The sequence below is a fragment of the Aspergillus stella-maris genome (assembly GCF_047715825.1).
Source record: "Aspergillus stella-maris strain CBS 113639 unplaced genomic scaffold BDV14scaffold_66, whole genome shotgun sequence".
In the NCBI taxonomy this organism is placed as follows: domain Eukaryota; kingdom Fungi; phylum Ascomycota; class Eurotiomycetes; order Eurotiales; family Aspergillaceae; genus Aspergillus; species Aspergillus stella-maris.
In genome coordinates this window covers 43032-60735 of record NW_027396860.1, presented here as the reverse complement: position 1 = coordinate 60735, position 17704 = coordinate 43032, and the positions used below count along the sequence as shown (strand labels likewise).

At 51.2% G+C, this 17704-nt stretch overlaps 7 protein-coding genes across 7 annotated transcripts; 2 read left to right on the top strand and 5 right to left on the bottom strand.

The window, feature by feature from the left end:
* Positions 1 to 48: 48 nt before the first annotated feature.
* Positions 49 to 2267, bottom strand: BDV14DRAFT_180683 (TFIIB-type zinc finger domain-containing protein). The gene is made up of 8 exons (XM_073769951.1): positions 2065 to 2267; positions 1910 to 1997; positions 1751 to 1860; positions 1445 to 1695; positions 1291 to 1396; positions 1104 to 1242; positions 667 to 1053; positions 49 to 616 (listed from the first exon to the last, which is right to left on the bottom strand). Exons 1-8 carry the CDS (start codon positions 2167 to 2169, stop codon positions 177 to 179), a joined length of 1626 nt encoding a protein of 541 aa, XP_073624263.1. The 5' UTR covers positions 2170 to 2267; the 3' UTR covers positions 49 to 176.
* A 169-nt stretch (positions 2268 to 2436) lies between these two features.
* Positions 2437 to 3701, bottom strand: BDV14DRAFT_180678 (Eukaryotic translation initiation factor eIF-5A). The gene is made up of 4 exons (XM_073769950.1): positions 3562 to 3701; positions 3060 to 3326; positions 2874 to 3006; positions 2437 to 2818 (listed from the first exon to the last, which is right to left on the bottom strand). Exons 1-4 carry the CDS (start codon positions 3571 to 3573, stop codon positions 2754 to 2756), a joined length of 477 nt encoding a protein of 158 aa, XP_073624262.1. The 5' UTR covers positions 3574 to 3701; the 3' UTR covers positions 2437 to 2753.
* A 303-nt stretch (positions 3702 to 4004) lies between these two features.
* Positions 4005 to 7980, top strand: BDV14DRAFT_192334 (Sac2 family-domain-containing protein; the record flags this gene model as incomplete). Its single annotated transcript, XM_073771624.1, has 6 exons — positions 4005 to 5942; positions 5988 to 6023; position 6323; positions 6595 to 6686; positions 6761 to 6886; positions 6970 to 7980. The coding sequence occupies 6 exons, from the start codon at positions 4005 to 4007 to the stop codon at positions 7978 to 7980; spliced, it is 3204 nt and encodes a 1067-aa protein (XP_073624261.1).
* A 670-nt stretch (positions 7981 to 8650) lies between these two features.
* BDV14DRAFT_203867 (FTFMHR domain-containing protein) lies at positions 8651 to 11506 on the bottom strand (the record flags this gene model as incomplete). Its single annotated transcript, XM_073774389.1, has 7 exons — positions 8651 to 9692; positions 9737 to 9861; positions 9910 to 9960; positions 10007 to 10129; positions 10175 to 11276; positions 11326 to 11380; positions 11431 to 11506. The coding sequence occupies 7 exons, from the start codon at positions 11504 to 11506 to the stop codon at positions 8651 to 8653; spliced, it is 2574 nt and encodes an 857-aa protein (XP_073624260.1).
* A 1217-nt stretch (positions 11507 to 12723) lies between these two features.
* Positions 12724 to 13254, top strand: BDV14DRAFT_203866 (3-beta hydroxysteroid dehydrogenase/isomerase family-domain-containing protein; the record flags this gene model as incomplete). Its single annotated transcript, XM_073774388.1, has 1 exon — positions 12724 to 13254. The coding sequence occupies one exon, from the start codon at positions 12724 to 12726 to the stop codon at positions 13252 to 13254; it is 531 nt and encodes a 176-aa protein (XP_073624259.1).
* A 357-nt stretch (positions 13255 to 13611) lies between these two features.
* Positions 13612 to 15365, bottom strand: BDV14DRAFT_211174 (RmlC-like cupin domain-containing protein; the record flags this gene model as incomplete). The annotated part of the gene is made up of 4 exons (XM_073776040.1): positions 13612 to 13859; positions 13923 to 14277; positions 14360 to 15003; positions 15059 to 15365. The coding sequence occupies 4 exons, from the start codon at positions 15363 to 15365 to the stop codon at positions 13612 to 13614; spliced, it is 1554 nt and encodes a 517-aa protein (XP_073624258.1).
* A 638-nt stretch (positions 15366 to 16003) lies between these two features.
* Positions 16004 to 17484, bottom strand: BDV14DRAFT_211173 (class-II fumarase/aspartase family protein; the record flags this gene model as incomplete). The annotated part of the gene is made up of 2 exons (XM_073776039.1): positions 16004 to 17287; positions 17344 to 17484. The coding sequence occupies 2 exons, from the start codon at positions 17482 to 17484 to the stop codon at positions 16004 to 16006; spliced, it is 1425 nt and encodes a 474-aa protein (XP_073624257.1).
* Between the last annotated feature and the right edge of the window lie 220 nt (positions 17485 to 17704).

Sequence of the window (17704 nt, the reverse complement as noted above, 5' to 3'; positions counted from 1 at the left end):
ATGGTCTAGCTTGGTCATTCTAAAGTCAATTTTTGTTAGAATAAAAGAATCGCTTTATATGTTCCCTAGAGCCTCCCAGTGGTCTTCATCACATGGTACTATGTGTCTAGTCTTGATGTGCAACAGCTTCATCCTCGCTAAGCTTTCCCGTGTCTTCATTATATGGTATTATGTGATTACCCTTCATTTGGAAGAGCTTCATGCTCGCTGAGCTCTTCCATATCCTCATCTGAGTCTCCCGCATCCATCTCGCGATCTGCAAAATGCTTAATTCTTCTCTGGTCCTCCAACCACTTGTTGATCTGGACCTCCGCCTGGGAGACACACCGAACAAGCGTGGCAAGAGATACACCTGTAACCTTGGCTGCAACTTCATAGAAAGCCCGCGCCAAGTCTGGCAGGTCAGACTCGTGCCGGTAACGAACATACAGAGATCCAGGTCGTGGTACATCCGCGTTGGGATCACTAATAACTTCCCTAGTTTTCAGGTACCGCGGAGCCATCTGGAGCATCCAGCTAAGCGACTCTTCTTCGTTGTCTTCGATTGCTGATTCACATTGCCGGTCTTCCTTAGACGTTGAGCCGATGGGGAACATTGCGGCCAGAGGGTCCGTTCCTGCAATGATTAGAAGAGGCAGTCACAATCAGAAGTTCGCAAATACTCACCCTTGCTATTTTCGAGCCAGGAGCTCTCATACCAGTCCATGTACTCGTCCAATTGACCAGGTGTCATATGCAGCACATCGCTCTCATTGACCATGATTTCTTTGCCTTTGCCGATTCTTCCTGCTGTTGCATCGCGATTGTCGAAATGCTTCTGGATATCCGCCCAAGCTTCCCAGGTGACAGCTTGCACGGTGGGCTCCTGAGCAGATGTGGGATGCCGCTCAACATCATCAAACGGAAACAATAGCTTGGTCGCTATTACTACGAGAGTAACCAATTGGAGTTCTGGCTTGTGGAGGGGCTTCTTCCTTCCGACTATTTTTGTTGGGTACTTGAAGATGAATCCGATAAGCGTTTGTAGCCTTTTTGTCACGGGGTATATGTCAACTACAGAATTTTAGCTTTGCAATCAAACCATGAGGGCCGTATCGCATTACCAGGCAGTGCAAGTCTTCTGATCAGCCTATATAGCAGGATAGGCGTATTGAGAGGCGGAAACTGCACTTTGAATTGGCGCTGATAGTATAGCAAGAGGTCAAAGACAGCGTTGTGGAGATCCTCTGCTTTCAACAACCTCTACAAGTTGATCAGCTAAGTCTTGGAAAAGTAAGTTGGTGGACGAACCGTAGGTTCAAGAAGAGCAATGTACTCTGGTGGTAATCTGTCTTTCATGTCATGGGGAACATGGTTGAACGCTTTATTATATGGAATATCGCTGCGCAGAACCATCCTGAAAGTAATCAGTGACTGACTCTCACTCAAAGGACCAAGAACATACCTATGAAAATCTCCCACGCTCACAGGGAGCCTCATGAGGAGGGCCCCCAAATAGCAAAGCGCAACAGTGTCGATAAGACGAGGCCATTTAACGAGCTTGCTATTAGGCATGAATGCCTCAGTCTCCGTGTCCTCGCGAGCACTGGCTGGCTGAGAACTGAAAAACTCTGGTTGTGAGTCTTCATCTCCGATGTTAGCGATTGTTTTCGCATACGTCTCGAGGCGAAGAGCCCAGAGGTCGCGAACGATGTTCTAAATTACTATGTTAGGCATATTGGAGGTTTCCATTCGACAACGGGGTGCATACTTCAAGTTGCGGCGGGAAGCCACGGTTATTCACCAGCGCGTGACATTGTTTCCACAGAATCAACTGGTAAGTGTCCAGAAAGAGGCGATGAGCCTGCCGGCCGCGGTATTCTATTTGTTGTTAGCGACTGCAGGCGTGGAAAGTAACGGGGAGACTCACTCTTCTGAATCTTCTCGGCAGCCTGAACCTTCACGCGACTAATCTTTCCCTGCGTCCCAAAGGTTTCATCTTCTACGGCTTGTGTGCCCTATAAAATCCTATCAGCAAATATTTCAGGTATTCCTCGCGACGAGTTTAGTAGGCCTAGTGCATACCGCCTGCTGGTGACCCCGCCGACAAAACCAGTGGCCATTGTCGAGGAAGTAGCGAGTTTCACGGCATCCTTCCTGGCCACAAGCCTCTCGCGTGGTATATTCCATTTAGAAAGGCTTGCTTCATCCTCGTAGCTGCAGAAAGTTGAATGAGGATGACATGGTTTCCCGCAGGCGGAACGGATTGAAGGAGTTGTATTTTGCCGTGCTCTGGAATTTGGGTGTTGCAGAGCCCCAACCACAATGCGCCCTTTACTAATCTTCTCGTCTCATGTTCCTTCTATAGAACTCGTCTTTGGAATACAAATCTTATGCAATTTTTTACTGAGTCTGAAAATCCTAGTCTGAAAATCCTAGATAACGTACAAAACTGACATGTGAAAGGATTGATACTCTGACTACACACTACATTGGAATAGATACTTGAATGGTTCAAGAAGAGGTTTTTTTATTCGTCAAACAATCGTTAGAGTACGGAACTCAAGACTGTTCCGCTAGAAGGTATGCTTGACCGTCCCAATGCATGCGACAAATCTGCTCGCAAAGCACAACCAAGGCTACACTAACCGAGCAAAAATCACTCGTGCCATACTTTGTCCAAAATGTAGCATCATCCCGACAAAAGCGTAGCACATTTCATGCCGTCGCAATAGAAAAGGGTTGGCGCGGCAGGGAATAGGCAGTTGAGTTGCTTATTTGGGGGCCTCCTTGACTTCCATGCAGGCCTGCTCGCCCATGGAGGTGAGGATAACGACGTCTGAATGTTGATCAGTATTTGTATTCAGATATAATATAGCCCGCGTGGTACTTACTGCAGTCCTTGCCATCCTCAGTGAACATCTTGTTGATACGGTCACCAACGTCACCCTCGGGGACCTTGACGTCGTCCTTGGTGTTACCGTTGTCATCCATCAGGGAAAGGAAGCCGTCCTCGGAGACATCGAGCTAGTGTATACATGAGTATTTAACCTAATCAGCAATTGCGATTGCACACTTACGAGCTGGTATTCACGGCGAGTGACGTTGGGGACGTCCATGTTGTGGGTGGAGGGAGAGAGATCTTCGTACTTCTTCTGGGTGAAGATGTCGAGGGCGACAAGGTGGACCTTGGCGTGACCGTGCTTACCGGTCTTGGAGGTGGACATGTCGACGATCTTGCAGGGGCGGCCCTTGATGACAACGAAACCGTTCTTGCGCAGAGCGGAACACTGCATGGGGTAGGTGGCCGAGGCGCCGGCATCGGCGGACTCGAAGGTGATATCGTGCTGCAGAATAATAATTAGCACTGGTGCTCATCATCTTGACCATCTGGTGTACAATCTATCAAGGATAGAACGGAGGGAAAGCTGTCTGTTGCGATGGCAGTCTTGGGATCGAGTGGGGTAGAGGGGAGGTTCTGTATCCCGGCGCCTCAAAGCCCAAGTTGACTGATGCAGCCAAAGGAACAACAGCAATAAACGGCAACGTGCAGAGATGAGGGGTAGGTGTAGAGAGTCGTACCTCGTCAGCCATGGTGATAGATGCTAAAGGAAATCACAAGATAGACTCGTAAAACAGAAAAGACAGAGAAAATGAGGATTGATTGACGGAGATGGGGAGAGGAGAAGAAAGAAAAAAATCAAGGGCAACGTCGAGGAGGGGAAATCCACGAAAAGAAATCGACAAATCGCCGTGCTGTTGTGGCGGGGTCTGGTCGCTAGCCTGGACTGGACTAGCTCGTCTACAGCCCGTTCGGGGTGGTTTCTCCGGTATGTATCTGGCAGGTTTATCCGCTGGGGACAACTTGAGCTCCGGACTATACGGGGTAGCTCACATGCAACGATCAACGTCGGCTTTACTTGCAGTCTGGGGACACTGACATCCAGACTCTCATTCTCTAAACCATGATATACTCTCGAAACTCTCCCTCCGCAGCTGCCTAGAGTAAGCTGCTCAGCTACAACATGTGGCTCGACCGCATCGCCGGTCACTCAACGCCTGATCGTGGTCCCTCTCCGATTCCCCAGAGATCATCTTCTCACCTCTCGCCGAACCGTCAGAACAGCCGTCCTGGCCTCAGTCGGCCGGGCTCTTCGTTGTCCGCCTTAGTTTCCCCAAGCGCCTCCACCACTTCCTTACCCGCAGTACCTCCGGTCCCCGAAGAATACACCTTGAAACAGAATGCGACTTCGGGAAAGCGCCCGTCCAATGTCGCCGACCCGCTCGAAGTGCTCAACAGTATCATAAAGAAACAGAATGAGGGATCAAAGACCGACGGTTCTGTGGAAGAGGTAAAGTCAACGAAACCTTCTCAGCTGGTGGAAGACATCGACTTCGGAGGGTTGAGTCTGGAAGAATTCGCGCAGAAACCGGAGCCAAACAGAAAAGCAAGCGGCGATGCTGGTGCACAGACAATCCAACAGTTTGAGAAGGAGAGGGATAAGTATCAGGATCTGCACAACGCCATTTCCGGCTGTGATGATGTCTCGAAGTCGGTGGAAATGTATTTGAATGACTTTCAGAATGAGCTAGGCGCAGTTTCGGCGGAGATAGAGACTCTTCAGACTCGATCTTTACAGCTCAATGCTATGCTGGAAAACCGAAGGAATGTCGAACAACTGCTTGGACCTGCGGTGGAGGAGATCAGTATATCTCCAGCTGCCGTCCGAATGATTGCCGAGGGTCCAATTGATGAGAATTGGGTCAAGGCACTGAACGACTTTGAGACACGGACGGCAGGCATCGAAGCAAAGATTGCAAGCTCTAGCTCCACCAAGGCGATCGACGATGTACGGCCACTTCTCGAGGATGTCAAGAAGAAGGCAGTGGAGAGGATCCGAGATTACCTGGTTTCACAAGTACGCGCTTTGCGATCGCCAAACATCAATGCTCAAATTATCCAGCAACAACGCTTGGTCAAATTCAAAGACCTCTACAGCTACATCTCACGGGCTCATCCCACTCTAGCTGGAGAAATTGCTCAGGCATATATCAATACCATGCGCTGGTACTATCTCTCACATTTCACCCGCTATCACCAAGCCTTGGCGAAGATCAAACTCTACCCCAGTGACCGAAATGAGGTCCTAGGAGGTGATCCGCACGCGCAGAAAACAGGTAACTTGGTCCCTGGTGGTCGGACAGGTGCCGCGGCGCACGACCCATTCTCACTTGGACGAAGGATTGACATCCTGCGGACTGGCAGCCAAATGGCTATTTCATCGTACCTGGCAGAAGAGGACACATCGTTCCACGGAATCGAAGTCCCATTCCGGAATTTCAACCTTGCAATGCTGGACAACGTTTCAGCTGAATACTCTTTCATGACAGAGATGTTCTCGACATTGTCTTTCCTGCAAATATCCCGCAAAGCCCTGGAGGTCTTTACCCCAGTGTTCACACTTGGCCAAGGACTCACCAAACAACTGATTGAGACTACTACCGACTCACTCGGTGTGCTGATGTGTGTCCGCTTGAACCAACAAGCTGCGTTTGAGCTTCAACGACGAAAGGTCCCTGTTGCAGACTCATATATAAACGGAATCAACATGTCGCTGTGGCCTCGATTCCAAGTAATCATGGACACTCACTGCGAATCATTGAAACGGATAGGCGCAAACACTGGTCGCAGTGCGGTGTCTGCCTTGTCCCTTGCAGGCGGAGACGACCTGAACCAGTCTTCGGCACCGCACTTCCTCACACAACGGTTCGGACAGCTACTGCACGGTATTCTCGTGCTGAGTAGCGAAGCAGGCGACGACGAGCCCGTAGCAAACAGTCTCTCGCGGTTAACCACTGAATTTGACGGGCTTTTGACCAAGCTTAGCCGCATCGGTGGTGACGCGAAACGAAGAGAACGGTTCCTCTATAACAACTACTCTTTAATATTGACCATTATTAGCGTACGTATTCCGCTCTTGATTACTGACTATACTAACTGGAGACAGGATACACAAGGCAAGCTCGCAACAGAGCAGAAGCAGGTGAGACTACGACCCTTGAAATCTTACACATGACAAGATAGCTAACCAGAACAGCACTTTGACGAGATGCTCAAGAATGTGGGTAAACGAAGCTAGATAGGCCGGAGCGCATAACTCGAGATACCTGAATATAGACACGCGACACCTAGAAGGCACTGCTTGATTGATTGACCATCAAATGTATATAATAGTGAATACCCAGCCACAACTAGATCTGGCGAAGCTTTAAATGGTGTTGAGTGTCTATCCCAGATTATATTGTTGACGTGATATACTTTACTAAGCTACCCCTGCCCAAGGGTACAGAGGCTGTAATATTCAAGCCCCATCCATATATTGATAAGATGCCAAGTCATTGTTAGTCTGTTTATCTCTTATCGGCCGAAGTATAGACTCGACGATCGGCGCCGGTGAACCTCCACTTCTCCAATCACCTCATCACCACCACTCTCGACACTTTTCTCTTTTTTAATTCCCCGGCGCAGTAATGATATACAATTCTTGAAATTTCTCCTTATTAAGCTACCTTAACCAGCATAACCTCACTCAATTGCAATGGCGTCCCGAGCAGGTCTCACCCTGCGCCAAACACTCCCCGGTCTCCGTCTTCCCCGCCGGCACTTTTCCACGACTCGTGCGGCGCCTGCTGATGTCACTCACGCTGTACGCTCTCTCATCGTTACAGTTTACACATTGCACCTCACAGTAACAATGGCACCAAACTAACAACCAGCTAGGTGATTGGCGGCGGCGTCGTCGGCCTAGCAGTCGCGCGTCAGTTAGCTGCGCGCCCAAATACATCGACTATCTTGCTTGAGCGACATGATGCGCCGGGGACGGAGACGAGTAGTCGGAATTCAGAGGTACAACTCCCCTCCCTGCGTTTCGCAGTGCTGAACGAACCAAGTGGAACCTAAGTAGCTAACATATGTCTTTACGAGGATAGGTAATCCACGCAGGCCTCTACTACGGCGTCGACACCCTAAAAGCAACCCTCTGCATCCGCGGCAAACAAATGCTCTACGACCTCTGCTCGCGCAATGGGATCCCGCACCGCAATACTAAGAAGTGGGTTGTTGCGCAGAATGATGCGGAGTGGGAAGCGACATTGAAGACGCACGAACTTGCAAAGCAACTCGGTGTTCCGACGCGATTACTTTCTCAGGCTGAGGCTCTGGAGCGCGAGCCTGAGGTTCGTGGGCGCGCGGGGATACTGGAGAGTACGACTACGGGAATCGTCGATAGCCATTCGCTTATGACGTTCTTGCAGGGTGACTTTGAGGATCGGGGTGGCGATTGTGCCTTTCTCACGGCTGTAACGGGGATAGAGGCCATTGATGGCGGGAAAGGAGGGTACAAGATCACTGCAAAGTCAGGTGGAGGCGAGGGAGTCGAGGGCGAGGAGACCTCAATTATTGCAGAAACACTCATCAACAGCGCAGGGAACTACGCCTGCGCGATCAACAACATGCTCCTCCCCGAATCCCGGCACAGAACGCCTTACTACGCAAAGGGCACATACTTCTCCTACTCTGCCTCTCTACCAACAGGCCCGCTCTCAGTCCTCGTCTACCCCGCCACCCTACCCGGCCACGGTGGCTTAGGCACACACCTAACCCTCGACATGGGCGGCCAAATCCGATTCGGCCCAGACGTCGAATGGGTCGACGACCCAACCGATCTCAAGCCCAGCGCCGACCGACTCGCCGCAGCAATCCCGCAAATCCAAGCATACCTACCGAACATCGACCCGAGTAACCTGAATCTCTCATACTGCGGGATTCGCCCGAAATTGGGCCGTGGCGGCGCCGTGAATACGGGAAAGGGATTCCAGGATTTCGTCATCCAGGAGGAAAACGGGTTCCCTGGGTTCGTGAATCTGCTGGGCATTGAGAGTCCCGGGTTAACGAGCTGTTTGGCGATTAGTGAGGTTGTTGAGGGGATTTTATATAAATGAGCGGTTGGAGTTTATTAGAGCGCAGAGTAGATTTGAGCGTGGTTTTCGGGTCTTTTGTTATAGAGTATACATGTTTATGAAGACACGGAGTGCTTGATTACACTTAGTATGTAGGTATGTAGACGAACAATTGGCCTACTATGATCAGAAGGAGCGACGGCAGCGAGATCAGTGGCACGACACCTTCCATTTGCTTCGCTTGGTATGTTGAAACAACTAAGGAAGGAGCGACCACATACTCTGCAGACGAGGAAGGAACGACCGGTGGCACGCCACGTCACCATCACTCCTTCCGTTTTCGCAGCTCAAGGTATGTATACATGTCACAGAGAAGGAGCGATTATCGCTTGCATCTCGAGTATTAGGAAGGAGCAGTGTTATAATTGGTGCTGGACATTCAAATGCCAAGGAAGAGTTACGGAAGCTCAAGTCTAGGATCATTATAAATATCATTTTTGAATCGGGAATCCAGCGTCATATGTAACATGTAGTCGTACACCGTACACCGTACACCATTGCCGTAGAGTCATTATAAAAAGTAGAATAGCATATATAAGTAGGTTGTCCAGCCAGCTGGACGCATGCCCTTTTTTAGTAGTATGGCCGTTTGCCCATGTTCATGTCGTAGTGTCCAGCACCGTGATATCAGAAGTTGCCGGACGGTGAACACCTACTCGACCTCCATAAGAACATCACTCATGATATGGAGTACGTAAAAGAACTTGCGTACGCTCCATTTCCCTGCGTCCTTCAGGAGCCCGGCGTAATCGAGCAAGATGCGGCGAGCAGACTGGTATCCTCCTTGGAAGGGTACGCCGCGGAAGTAGACTGTTCCGCCGTTGCGGATGAAGTTGACGGCGGGATCATCCGAGGGAGTAAATGCCTGACTCCCGCGCGGCTCCATGAAGCTCGTGAATCCTTCTGTGCCGACGCGCTCCCAGTTGATGTCGTCGAGGAGTTCAATTGATGTCCCGCCAACTTGGACCTCGCTTGGGTTTGGGACCATGAAGATGTACAAGCCTAGTACTAGGGCTGCGGAGAAAAGAGAGAAAACGGAGTGGAACATGGTGTGGTCTGAGGCTTTGCGGTTCGTCATGGCTTTATAGATGTGTGCGGCGTGGAGACAAGCTCGTCTTGCGGCGGGGGTCTGCGACCATGTCGCGATGTCGTCTAGGGCTTTCCGAGCAGGACCTGCCCCTGCACGTCCGGCAGCTAGGTCGAATATTTGAGTGTCGGCTGTGAGTGTCATGCATATATTGTGCCACATGATTGCGGCGTTGGGATTAAGACGTTCCAAGACCTCTCCGTATTTGTTTGCTATTTGTAGCTGAAGTGAGGGGAGGCATCTTGCGCGGCCGTCCATGGCGTATGTATGGCATGGGGCAAACGGGTAGCTCGCCCGATTCGATAACAGGCGGTGGTATGCTTCTGATAGACGTAGTTGTACCATTGCTAGTACGCCTTGAATACAGAAGTCGTCGACCGGATTGTCCAAAGCAGTTACGGCAACGGTTTCTGAAGGAGCTAGGACGGTGGGCATTAGAAGACGCTTGCCGCTGCGCACTAATTGGATCCAACGCATGGATCCGTTTGCCCGGAAGAGGCCTTCGTTGCACGGGAGGATAAGCTGGATTGAGTCGGGGACGATAATAGGGCTAGTCGACAAGAAGGAAGAATACCACGAGTCCAGTAATAATAGCCCGACAATCAGCCTAACCAATTAGTACGGAACAGAAAAAATGAATATGTGACATACCGCTTGACGGACTCGACCTTACTCCAAGTCTTCCACCTCACGTCAATGTCGGAAACCGCTTCGAAGAGGGTGATGTCGAGCATTTGGCCGTCTGTGGCAGAGAAAAGTCCGTGCCGTTGGGCGACCTATTCTGATTAGTGCTGAAGTGCACAAATAAGGAGACGTCAACATACCGACATAAGAGTCACGTACAGCATCTGTGACTTTTCCAGATGCTCCTTTTCCTGCTCCAATTAGCATCCGTTTAATGGTCGAAAGATATGAACATACCCCAGTGATAGCCGCCAGATTCAGATTCAGAAATGCTGCAGCAAAGGTATTCATGGTGCCCATGGTGTTCTCAACACCAACAGAGCATTTCGCCAGATCTGCAGTGATCTTCTCCAAGACGAACTGTTGCTGTCAGTGATATTGACACAATGGATAGAATGAACTTACGGAGAAGTTTTTAGAAACAAATGTCGTCGTTCCTTTTGTACCTAGCATGATCATGCCAATGAGGCACATAACATACAATACTGGAAGGCGGGTATTCTTTGCGGAAAACGTCGGAACGTGAACGAAAGGAACAAGAGGGTGAAAGTTGCGAAAGTACAAATCAAGCGCCATATCGAGGATCTCCGCAGGAGGGAAGGCCGGACGGCCTCCAAATGTCGAGGTTGACGTAGGCGATAGCGCATCGTTTGGCGATTGTAACTGATTGGTAAGTCTGATATTGCCGAAAGCCGCTTGAAGCTGCTGGCGACATTCCTCGTCCAGACCGTATCGGGATCCAGGAAGGTGTCCAGATGGGCTACTGAAGGATTGTGACGAGTGTATTGAGAAGATGTTATCGACATCGCTGCAGGCGATATCCCGCCACAGGCTGTTCATGAGCCTTCCGGTGGTATTGGTCGGTGCGAGCCAGTACCGTTGTACCCTCGCAAAGCGTTCGTTTGGAATATCACCAGTTGTCTTGCTCAAGTCGTCCGCATGAGACTTCGCCTTCTGTTCCGGAGTTATCCCAACGTTATCGCCCATGAGACTGAAGTTGGCATCGCCTATCATATCGAGGGAGCCGTGATGCGACGCTGTATCTCCGCGCGGCTCTAGCCAGAACTGTAGCATATCGTTCGGTACCGCATCAAACATTGGTGTTTGGTAAGCCTGCTGGTCCCTTGGAGCCACAGGCGGCGGCGCCGGAGGAGCCGGCATCTCGTTCCAGCCAAAGTAAGCCGGTTGTTCCTCCACCATCATGGCGCTAACGTCAGGTTCGGTCCGGCCATGGTGGGCGGATATATCGGCGAGGAAGTCCAGCGACGAAGGGGGAATGCTCGGAGGGCCAGAAAGCGAAATATCTCGAGGCGCGACAGGAAGGGCGTGTGCCATATGAGGTTCACCGGGGTTCATCGGAAGGAAGGAGGAAGGATCCATGGGCGTTGGATTCGGTTGCGAATTGGGGGGCTGGGCTACCGAGGGAGTGCGCGGTTTCGCCTGTGCCGAGTTGGCAGTCGCTGTTCCGTTGGCATTGTGGCCTTTTGCGTGCCGGCTCAGTACATCGCTGCCAGGATCAGCATGAGAATGTGTAGCTTTGGAGTGGAGTTACCCACCTGCGGGAGAATCGCTTGTGGCAGACGCTGCACTCGTATGGTTTTTCTTTAGTGTCTGGAACTTCCTGTCAGTACAAAATATCTCAGCAGAGGCGCGACACTAACGCGATCGCTCATGGCGCTTGAAATGCTCCGTCTTCTTGAAGCGACGGTCACAGATGTTGCACTTGCGGATGACCATGGTGACTCGCGGAGACGCGGAAAGGATGAAGAGTTATTGCGATCAGGACGTCGGATGCATATCGCGATGTGAGCGACTGGAGAGGATTTGGCGATCGCAGACACTCGAGGATTGATGAAGGATAAATTGCAGAGCGAGGAGGTTGAGGACTGGGAAGCCAAAGGGAACCAAAAGTGAAAGCGGGCGTGAGGGGAACTCCGGCTATGTAATTTGGGTGTGTATGCGGCTGGTAAAGTACGGGGCAAAGCAGGGGCTTGGCTGAGGATCCGGGGTTTGGTACCGTACGTCGGGGAGAAGCCTGATTTATGGGGTATTGCAGTCAGCCAATCAGGCACTGCATGTTAACCCATTGCGCTGCATTTGACTGTCAGCTTATTCCTTTTCATTATTGTGTAAACTACTATACATTTGAAAGACATACAGTCCTGACCTTTCTGACTGGTGAGTGGAATAGGAAGCCGGAGGTAGATCCCAGCACGTGATCTATACTTCTTGGTGGATCTCGGCAGTTCTTCTTTGTTGAATTCCCGATGGCAACTATACAGATACTGAAAACCCGTCAGTTTGATGCTATAACAAGCTAATGACAGGAAAATTTAATTAGAAATCTCCTATCACTCGTTTAACCATGATGCCATTAATACCTAGTCATATTACACAGCTATCTCCTTTAGTTATGACACTAAATTTCCTGGCCAGGCTAGCGTTTCCAGCTCCAGCTCCAGCTCCAGCTCCAGCTCCAATAATGGAAAAACATCAAACACTCTCCCATCAAATCCTCAGCTGGAGCTATGTCTCCCCATTCAAAACCCAAACTAACTCAGCCCCGTCCTCAAAGCAGGCGAAAACGGCTTCATAGCCTCTCACATACTCGACAAGATCCTGGCCTCAGAACCAGACTGCACAATCCACAGCCTGGACACCAACACAACCCGCAACAGACACCCAAGCCCCAATGTGCACTACCACCAAGCAGACATTTCTTCCCTTGAGGATGTGCAACAGGTAATGAGGTTAGCGCAGCCAGTGACGATCTTCCACACTGCATCGCCCCCGACTCAGTCCTCTGATGTACCGCATCCCGGTCCAGAAGTTGTATACCCGCTTGTCCTCGTTACAGGAACAAATTATTTCCTGCGTGCAGCAGCGGAGATTAAGACTGTGAAGGCCCTAATTAGTACGTCTACCTCGGGTGTAGTAACAGATAATATCTCAACATGATCAACTGCAAAGAGGACGACCCCATCCTCTGGGCACAGGGCCGCCCGCTAGGTTCACCACAACGAACCTACTGCCTATGCAAAGCAGATTCCGAAGAAGCAATCAGGGTTGCAAACCGCAACCCTGAAAACGGGAAGCTCCTAACAGTGTTCCTCCGCCCCGGCCTCGTTATCGGCGAGCGCGACACCAGCTCATTGGGAAAAATGATCGCCGTCGCGCGCCAAGGTAAATCCCGTCTTCAGATGGGAAACGGCCAGAACCCATACGACTTTATCTACGCCGGAAACCTCGCAGACGCGCATTTACTCGCTGCATGGGCACTCCTCGAAGCCTCGGGCAAGGAACAAACCCATGACATCTCAACCCGCGGCGATGGACAAGTCTTCAATGTAACAAACGATGACCCTTGGCTATTCTGGGGCTTCCAGCGGGCTGTCTCTGCTGCGATTGGAAAACCCGTTAGAAAGAGGGATATCATTGTGATTCCGCTTTGGATCGGGTTAGCTATTGGATTTATTAGCGACTAGGTTGCTTGGCTTGGTTCGTCTCAGGGAGGGAAGAAGGAGGCGAATGTCACTAGGGCGGGGATTGGGTTTAGTACGCTTATTAGAACGCATAACACGGAGAGGATTCGAAGGGTGCTGGGGTATCGGGCTGAGGTGGGGATGCAGGAGGGGATTGAGAGAGGAGTGTGAGGTGGTTCATGGAGCGGAATGATCAGATGTAGGGCAGTAGGTATGCTGTTGAGTCTAAGTGCTTGTTTCATACTGTATGCTTATGGGTGATTATTCATAGCAGGTAACCAGGCTCAACAGTAGGTAAGAAACAGCAATAAATAATCTGAACGCTACGCAACTCCTACCTACCAACAAGCAAACCCAAATTCACCCCCTACACAACTCCCCCAGCTTCGCATCATCATACCAAACCTCCAACTTCCCCTTCCGCTCCTCCTTATCCCTCTTCACCCGTTCCAAGATCCCTTTGATATTCGGATACGCTGAAAACCGATCAGGAAGAATATCCCAAGCACGCGGATCAGTCCCCTGCTCCCTAAATACACCACATTCAGACCGCGCATACTCAGTGAAGAGCAGGCATCGACTACTCTCGATCATTATGGTCATTTGGTCTGCGCAACACCCGTTAGCCTCACAATTCCTTTATGTTTTTGGCGACATGGGCGGGATCATACCTTCAAGAATCCTCCTCGGCTCATTAACCTGCACCCTAGATTCCCAAACATACTCCCGCGAGAAATTCCCATGCGGCGTATGCGAAACCTCGACGCTTCCGCCGCCCGGCGCGAAGTCCTCTGATCTCCCTAGGCCCTTCCCATACAGAGAAGCAAGGAACTCCGTCGCCGCATTCCGGTGGAAGTACGGAAGTCGAAAGGTATTAGACGCTACATCCCAGCGTGGTCCGAACCAGAGGAAGTCAGCTAATGGTGTGTGTGGATCGCGCGAGGGCGCTGTAAGAACGATGTTTATGCTAGGGTCTGTGTGGTCGATGGAGGTGGAGTTTTGGGAGGAGAATTTGGTTAGGTCGTACTGCTCATTCACTATTAGTATCAAGCTCAGTTTTGGTAGGGTGGGTGATGGGTAAGCTGGAGGTTGTTAGGGTTGAGTGCACCTTATAAGGAACAACATTCCCATGCCAAGCAAGTACATCAAACGGGCTATGATCCTGCTGTATTTCATTTAGGGCGCCGTTCGCTTTATTCACGATCTTCCATTTCTCATGCAAAGCGTCAAGATCATCGATGTGCGCAACGGGGTGTAAAAAGTCCCGCGGGTTAGCTAGGCCGTGGCCTCCTATCGGGCCAAGGTCAGGTAGTTCCCATCGACTGCCCCATACCTCAGTGATGTACCCCCTTGCCACGTCGTGCCCAGGACCCAGCCGAACAGAAAACCGGACTCCACGCGGGATAACGACAATCTCACCCGGCTGAACGAACAGCATGCCCAGTTCCGTCTGGATGTCGAGGATACCTAATTGTGGGGTTATCAGGAATTCGCCGTCCGTATTGCAGAAGGTGCGGTTGGCCATGGACGTATTGAACATGTAGACGTAGAGCGCTAGGCCCTCGCGGAGGTTAGGGTCGCCGCTACCAGCGAGGGTATGCAGGCCATCGATGAAGTCAATTTTCGAAGTAGGAAAAGGAAGGGGAAAGGGGGACCATTCGCCTTGGGAGGGAAGTGTAGCGACACGGGGGTTTAGGGTTAAGAAGCAGTTCTCTAGGTCGCCTTTGTGAGGGATGTTTGTTTTGTAGCCGCCTGCCTACTATTAGTCCAACTCCGTAACTCCATCCAAAAGATAGAGAGAACATACCATGAGCAGCAGCCGGCCTAACGCGGTACGTATAAGTACTGAAGTTTACTGCCCTCGGGGCCGTAAATGCCGAGCCCGTGATGCCCTCTGTGTAGAGACCGAAGCGCGGTGCTTGGGGGTTGTTCTGCCCCGCTGGGAGTGTACCAGGGATAACCTCAGACTGGTGTCTATTGCCAAAGCCGGGTATATACTCGTAGGGGTCATTGTCACGGGTTGGTTTGCGGGTCATCGTGTCTGTGTAATGGAAGGCCTTCTGGAGGTCCTTTTGCGGTACTCGCGGGGTGAGGGGTGGTGCGGCGTCTCCCATTTTGATTGATGTTTGACTATGAGAGAGTAAATTGCAAAGAAAGTAAAGGACGTGATTGTTGGATGTGTTTGAGACAACTACTTGTTCTGCCTTGTGCTGGGAGATGTTTATAGGGGGTATGGCCCCAGATCGGTCCCCTGTATGATGTAGTTGTATGGATGTGGAGCAGCTCCAGAAGGCCCACATTAGCTTCACAAATATACTCTGTGTTAGTAGCCAAGAGGCGTTCATGGGACCATAGCTTCATGCGGAAACGTGAATGGATCCTTGATCTTCCTCGATGCTCTTAGGGTTTGTGCTTGCGGGGCTGGCTGATGTGGAGAGAAGTGGCGTACAGAGTAAGGCAATGGTGGCCTCAGGCTGTATACAGAGTATCTACACGAATTTCAGTCCGAGGAAGGTGCGAGGCCGGATACTGCAGTCCTCAGGTGCTCCTTCCCGACGAGTTCGTGCCGTCCTTGTATCTGAAAGCCGGCATGGTTGCACCTTCCACAAATGGCTCCACAGAGGTTTGCAACGCAGGGAAAGTGCGATGGACGACTGAACATAGTCGCTCTTTCCCTATTTGCCCTTTAAGCATTTTGTATGAGGCAAACGCTGTAATACTGAAATTGTCATTGCATTACGAGTATACGTATCTAGTCAACAGCCAAAACATCATCAACCATCCGGCCCGATGCGCCCAGATAGTTGACTGGATCGCACAAGCTCTTGACCTTGTCAGCGGGCATCTTATCAGTAACCTCACTCCGCTTCAGCAACTCCTCTTCCAAACTGCACCCGTTCTCAATGCTCTCCCGACAAGCTTCATAGACGATATCATGTGCCCTCTGCCTCCCCACAAACGGCGCAAGGCCCATCATGACCGCCTCCGCCACGATGAGTCCCTTGGTGGAATAGAGGTTGTCCAACATGGATTTCTCATGCACAACAAGGCCCCCAAGTGCGAACCTTGTTTGCTCCAGGGCTCCGACGGCAAGCACAAAGCTCTCTGGAACGGCAACCCACTCGAGATGCCACGGTCCACTCGCCCGCTCAAAATCAGCTACCATACCGTCGAGTACGAGACCCGCGTTTGAGCGCAGTACCTTTGATGCGGCAAGGATCACCTCTGATGAGATTGGGTTGCGCTTCTGAGGCATTGTGCTGCTTGCGCCGCGGTGTGGGACGAATGGTTCAGAGACCTCGCCTAGCTCATTCGAGGACATCATGATGATGTCCAGGGCGAGTTTGCCCATCGAACCGCCCAGTAGTGCAAGGTAGTTTGTTATCTCCGCAACTCCATCACGCGCAACGTGCCAGGTGATGGGCGGATCCGAAAGCCCTAATTCCTCTGCAAGGGCTTTCCGAACACGCAGCCCGTCATCACCTTCACCAAGAGACGCAAGAGATCCAGCAGCTCCACCAAACTGCACAAGGAGTGTTCGCTCACGCAACTGTACAAGACGCTGCTGATGCCGCTGGAAACCCGACAGCCATACCGCGCACTTATACCCGAACGTTACCGGCAGCGCATGCTGCAAATGCGTCCGCCCCGCCATGGGCGTATCTCGATATCGCACAGACAAGCCACGCAACGTCGCGATAATTTCGCCAAGCAGTCTCTCAACAATTTCGAGTCCAACCTTCATCTGCAGTACACTGGCAAGGTCCATAATATCCTGCGTAGTCGCGCCCCAATGCACGTACTTTCCGCCCTCTTCACCGCAAGCTGCAGAGAGTTGCCGAACAAGTGGCAGGATCGGGTAACCGACGATCTCAGTCTCCCGACGTAGTCTGTCCATGTCGAGTGCTGAAGCTTGAGCTTTGGACGTCACCATGTCGCCAATGTGAGAGGGGATAACGTTGCATTTCGATTGCGCGCGCGCGAGGGCTGCTTCAGCTTCGACGCAGCGGGTGATGTAAGCTTCATCGTCAAATACCTATACAAATCTATAAGCTTGCCTTGTGCTGCGATTAGGGAACCTGGAAGTGGTACCTTTCGGATTTCTTCTGTGCCGAAGAGTGTGCGGAATATGCTGGAGTCGATGGCGCTGACGGACCCAAGACTTCGTGCTGGAATGCGCGGAACCTGCAATTGGCTACGAGGCAGACGGGAGAGCTGTTTGAAGAGTGACATGGTTGCAATTGTTTGACGAAAGTGCTTGAACGCAGATAATGTTATTCTGAAGTCGAGGAACGACAGAATCCGGGGGCCCCACGATGAAGCTGTGGTTGTGGGGCACATGGATAGCTTCATCTTCTCCGCATCTTCCCTAGGTTAGTCTTCATTCACTAGCAGGGTCCCTATTTGTGTAAGGTAGAGTCTGCTAGGCCGGCAAATGCACTTCCCTCATTAA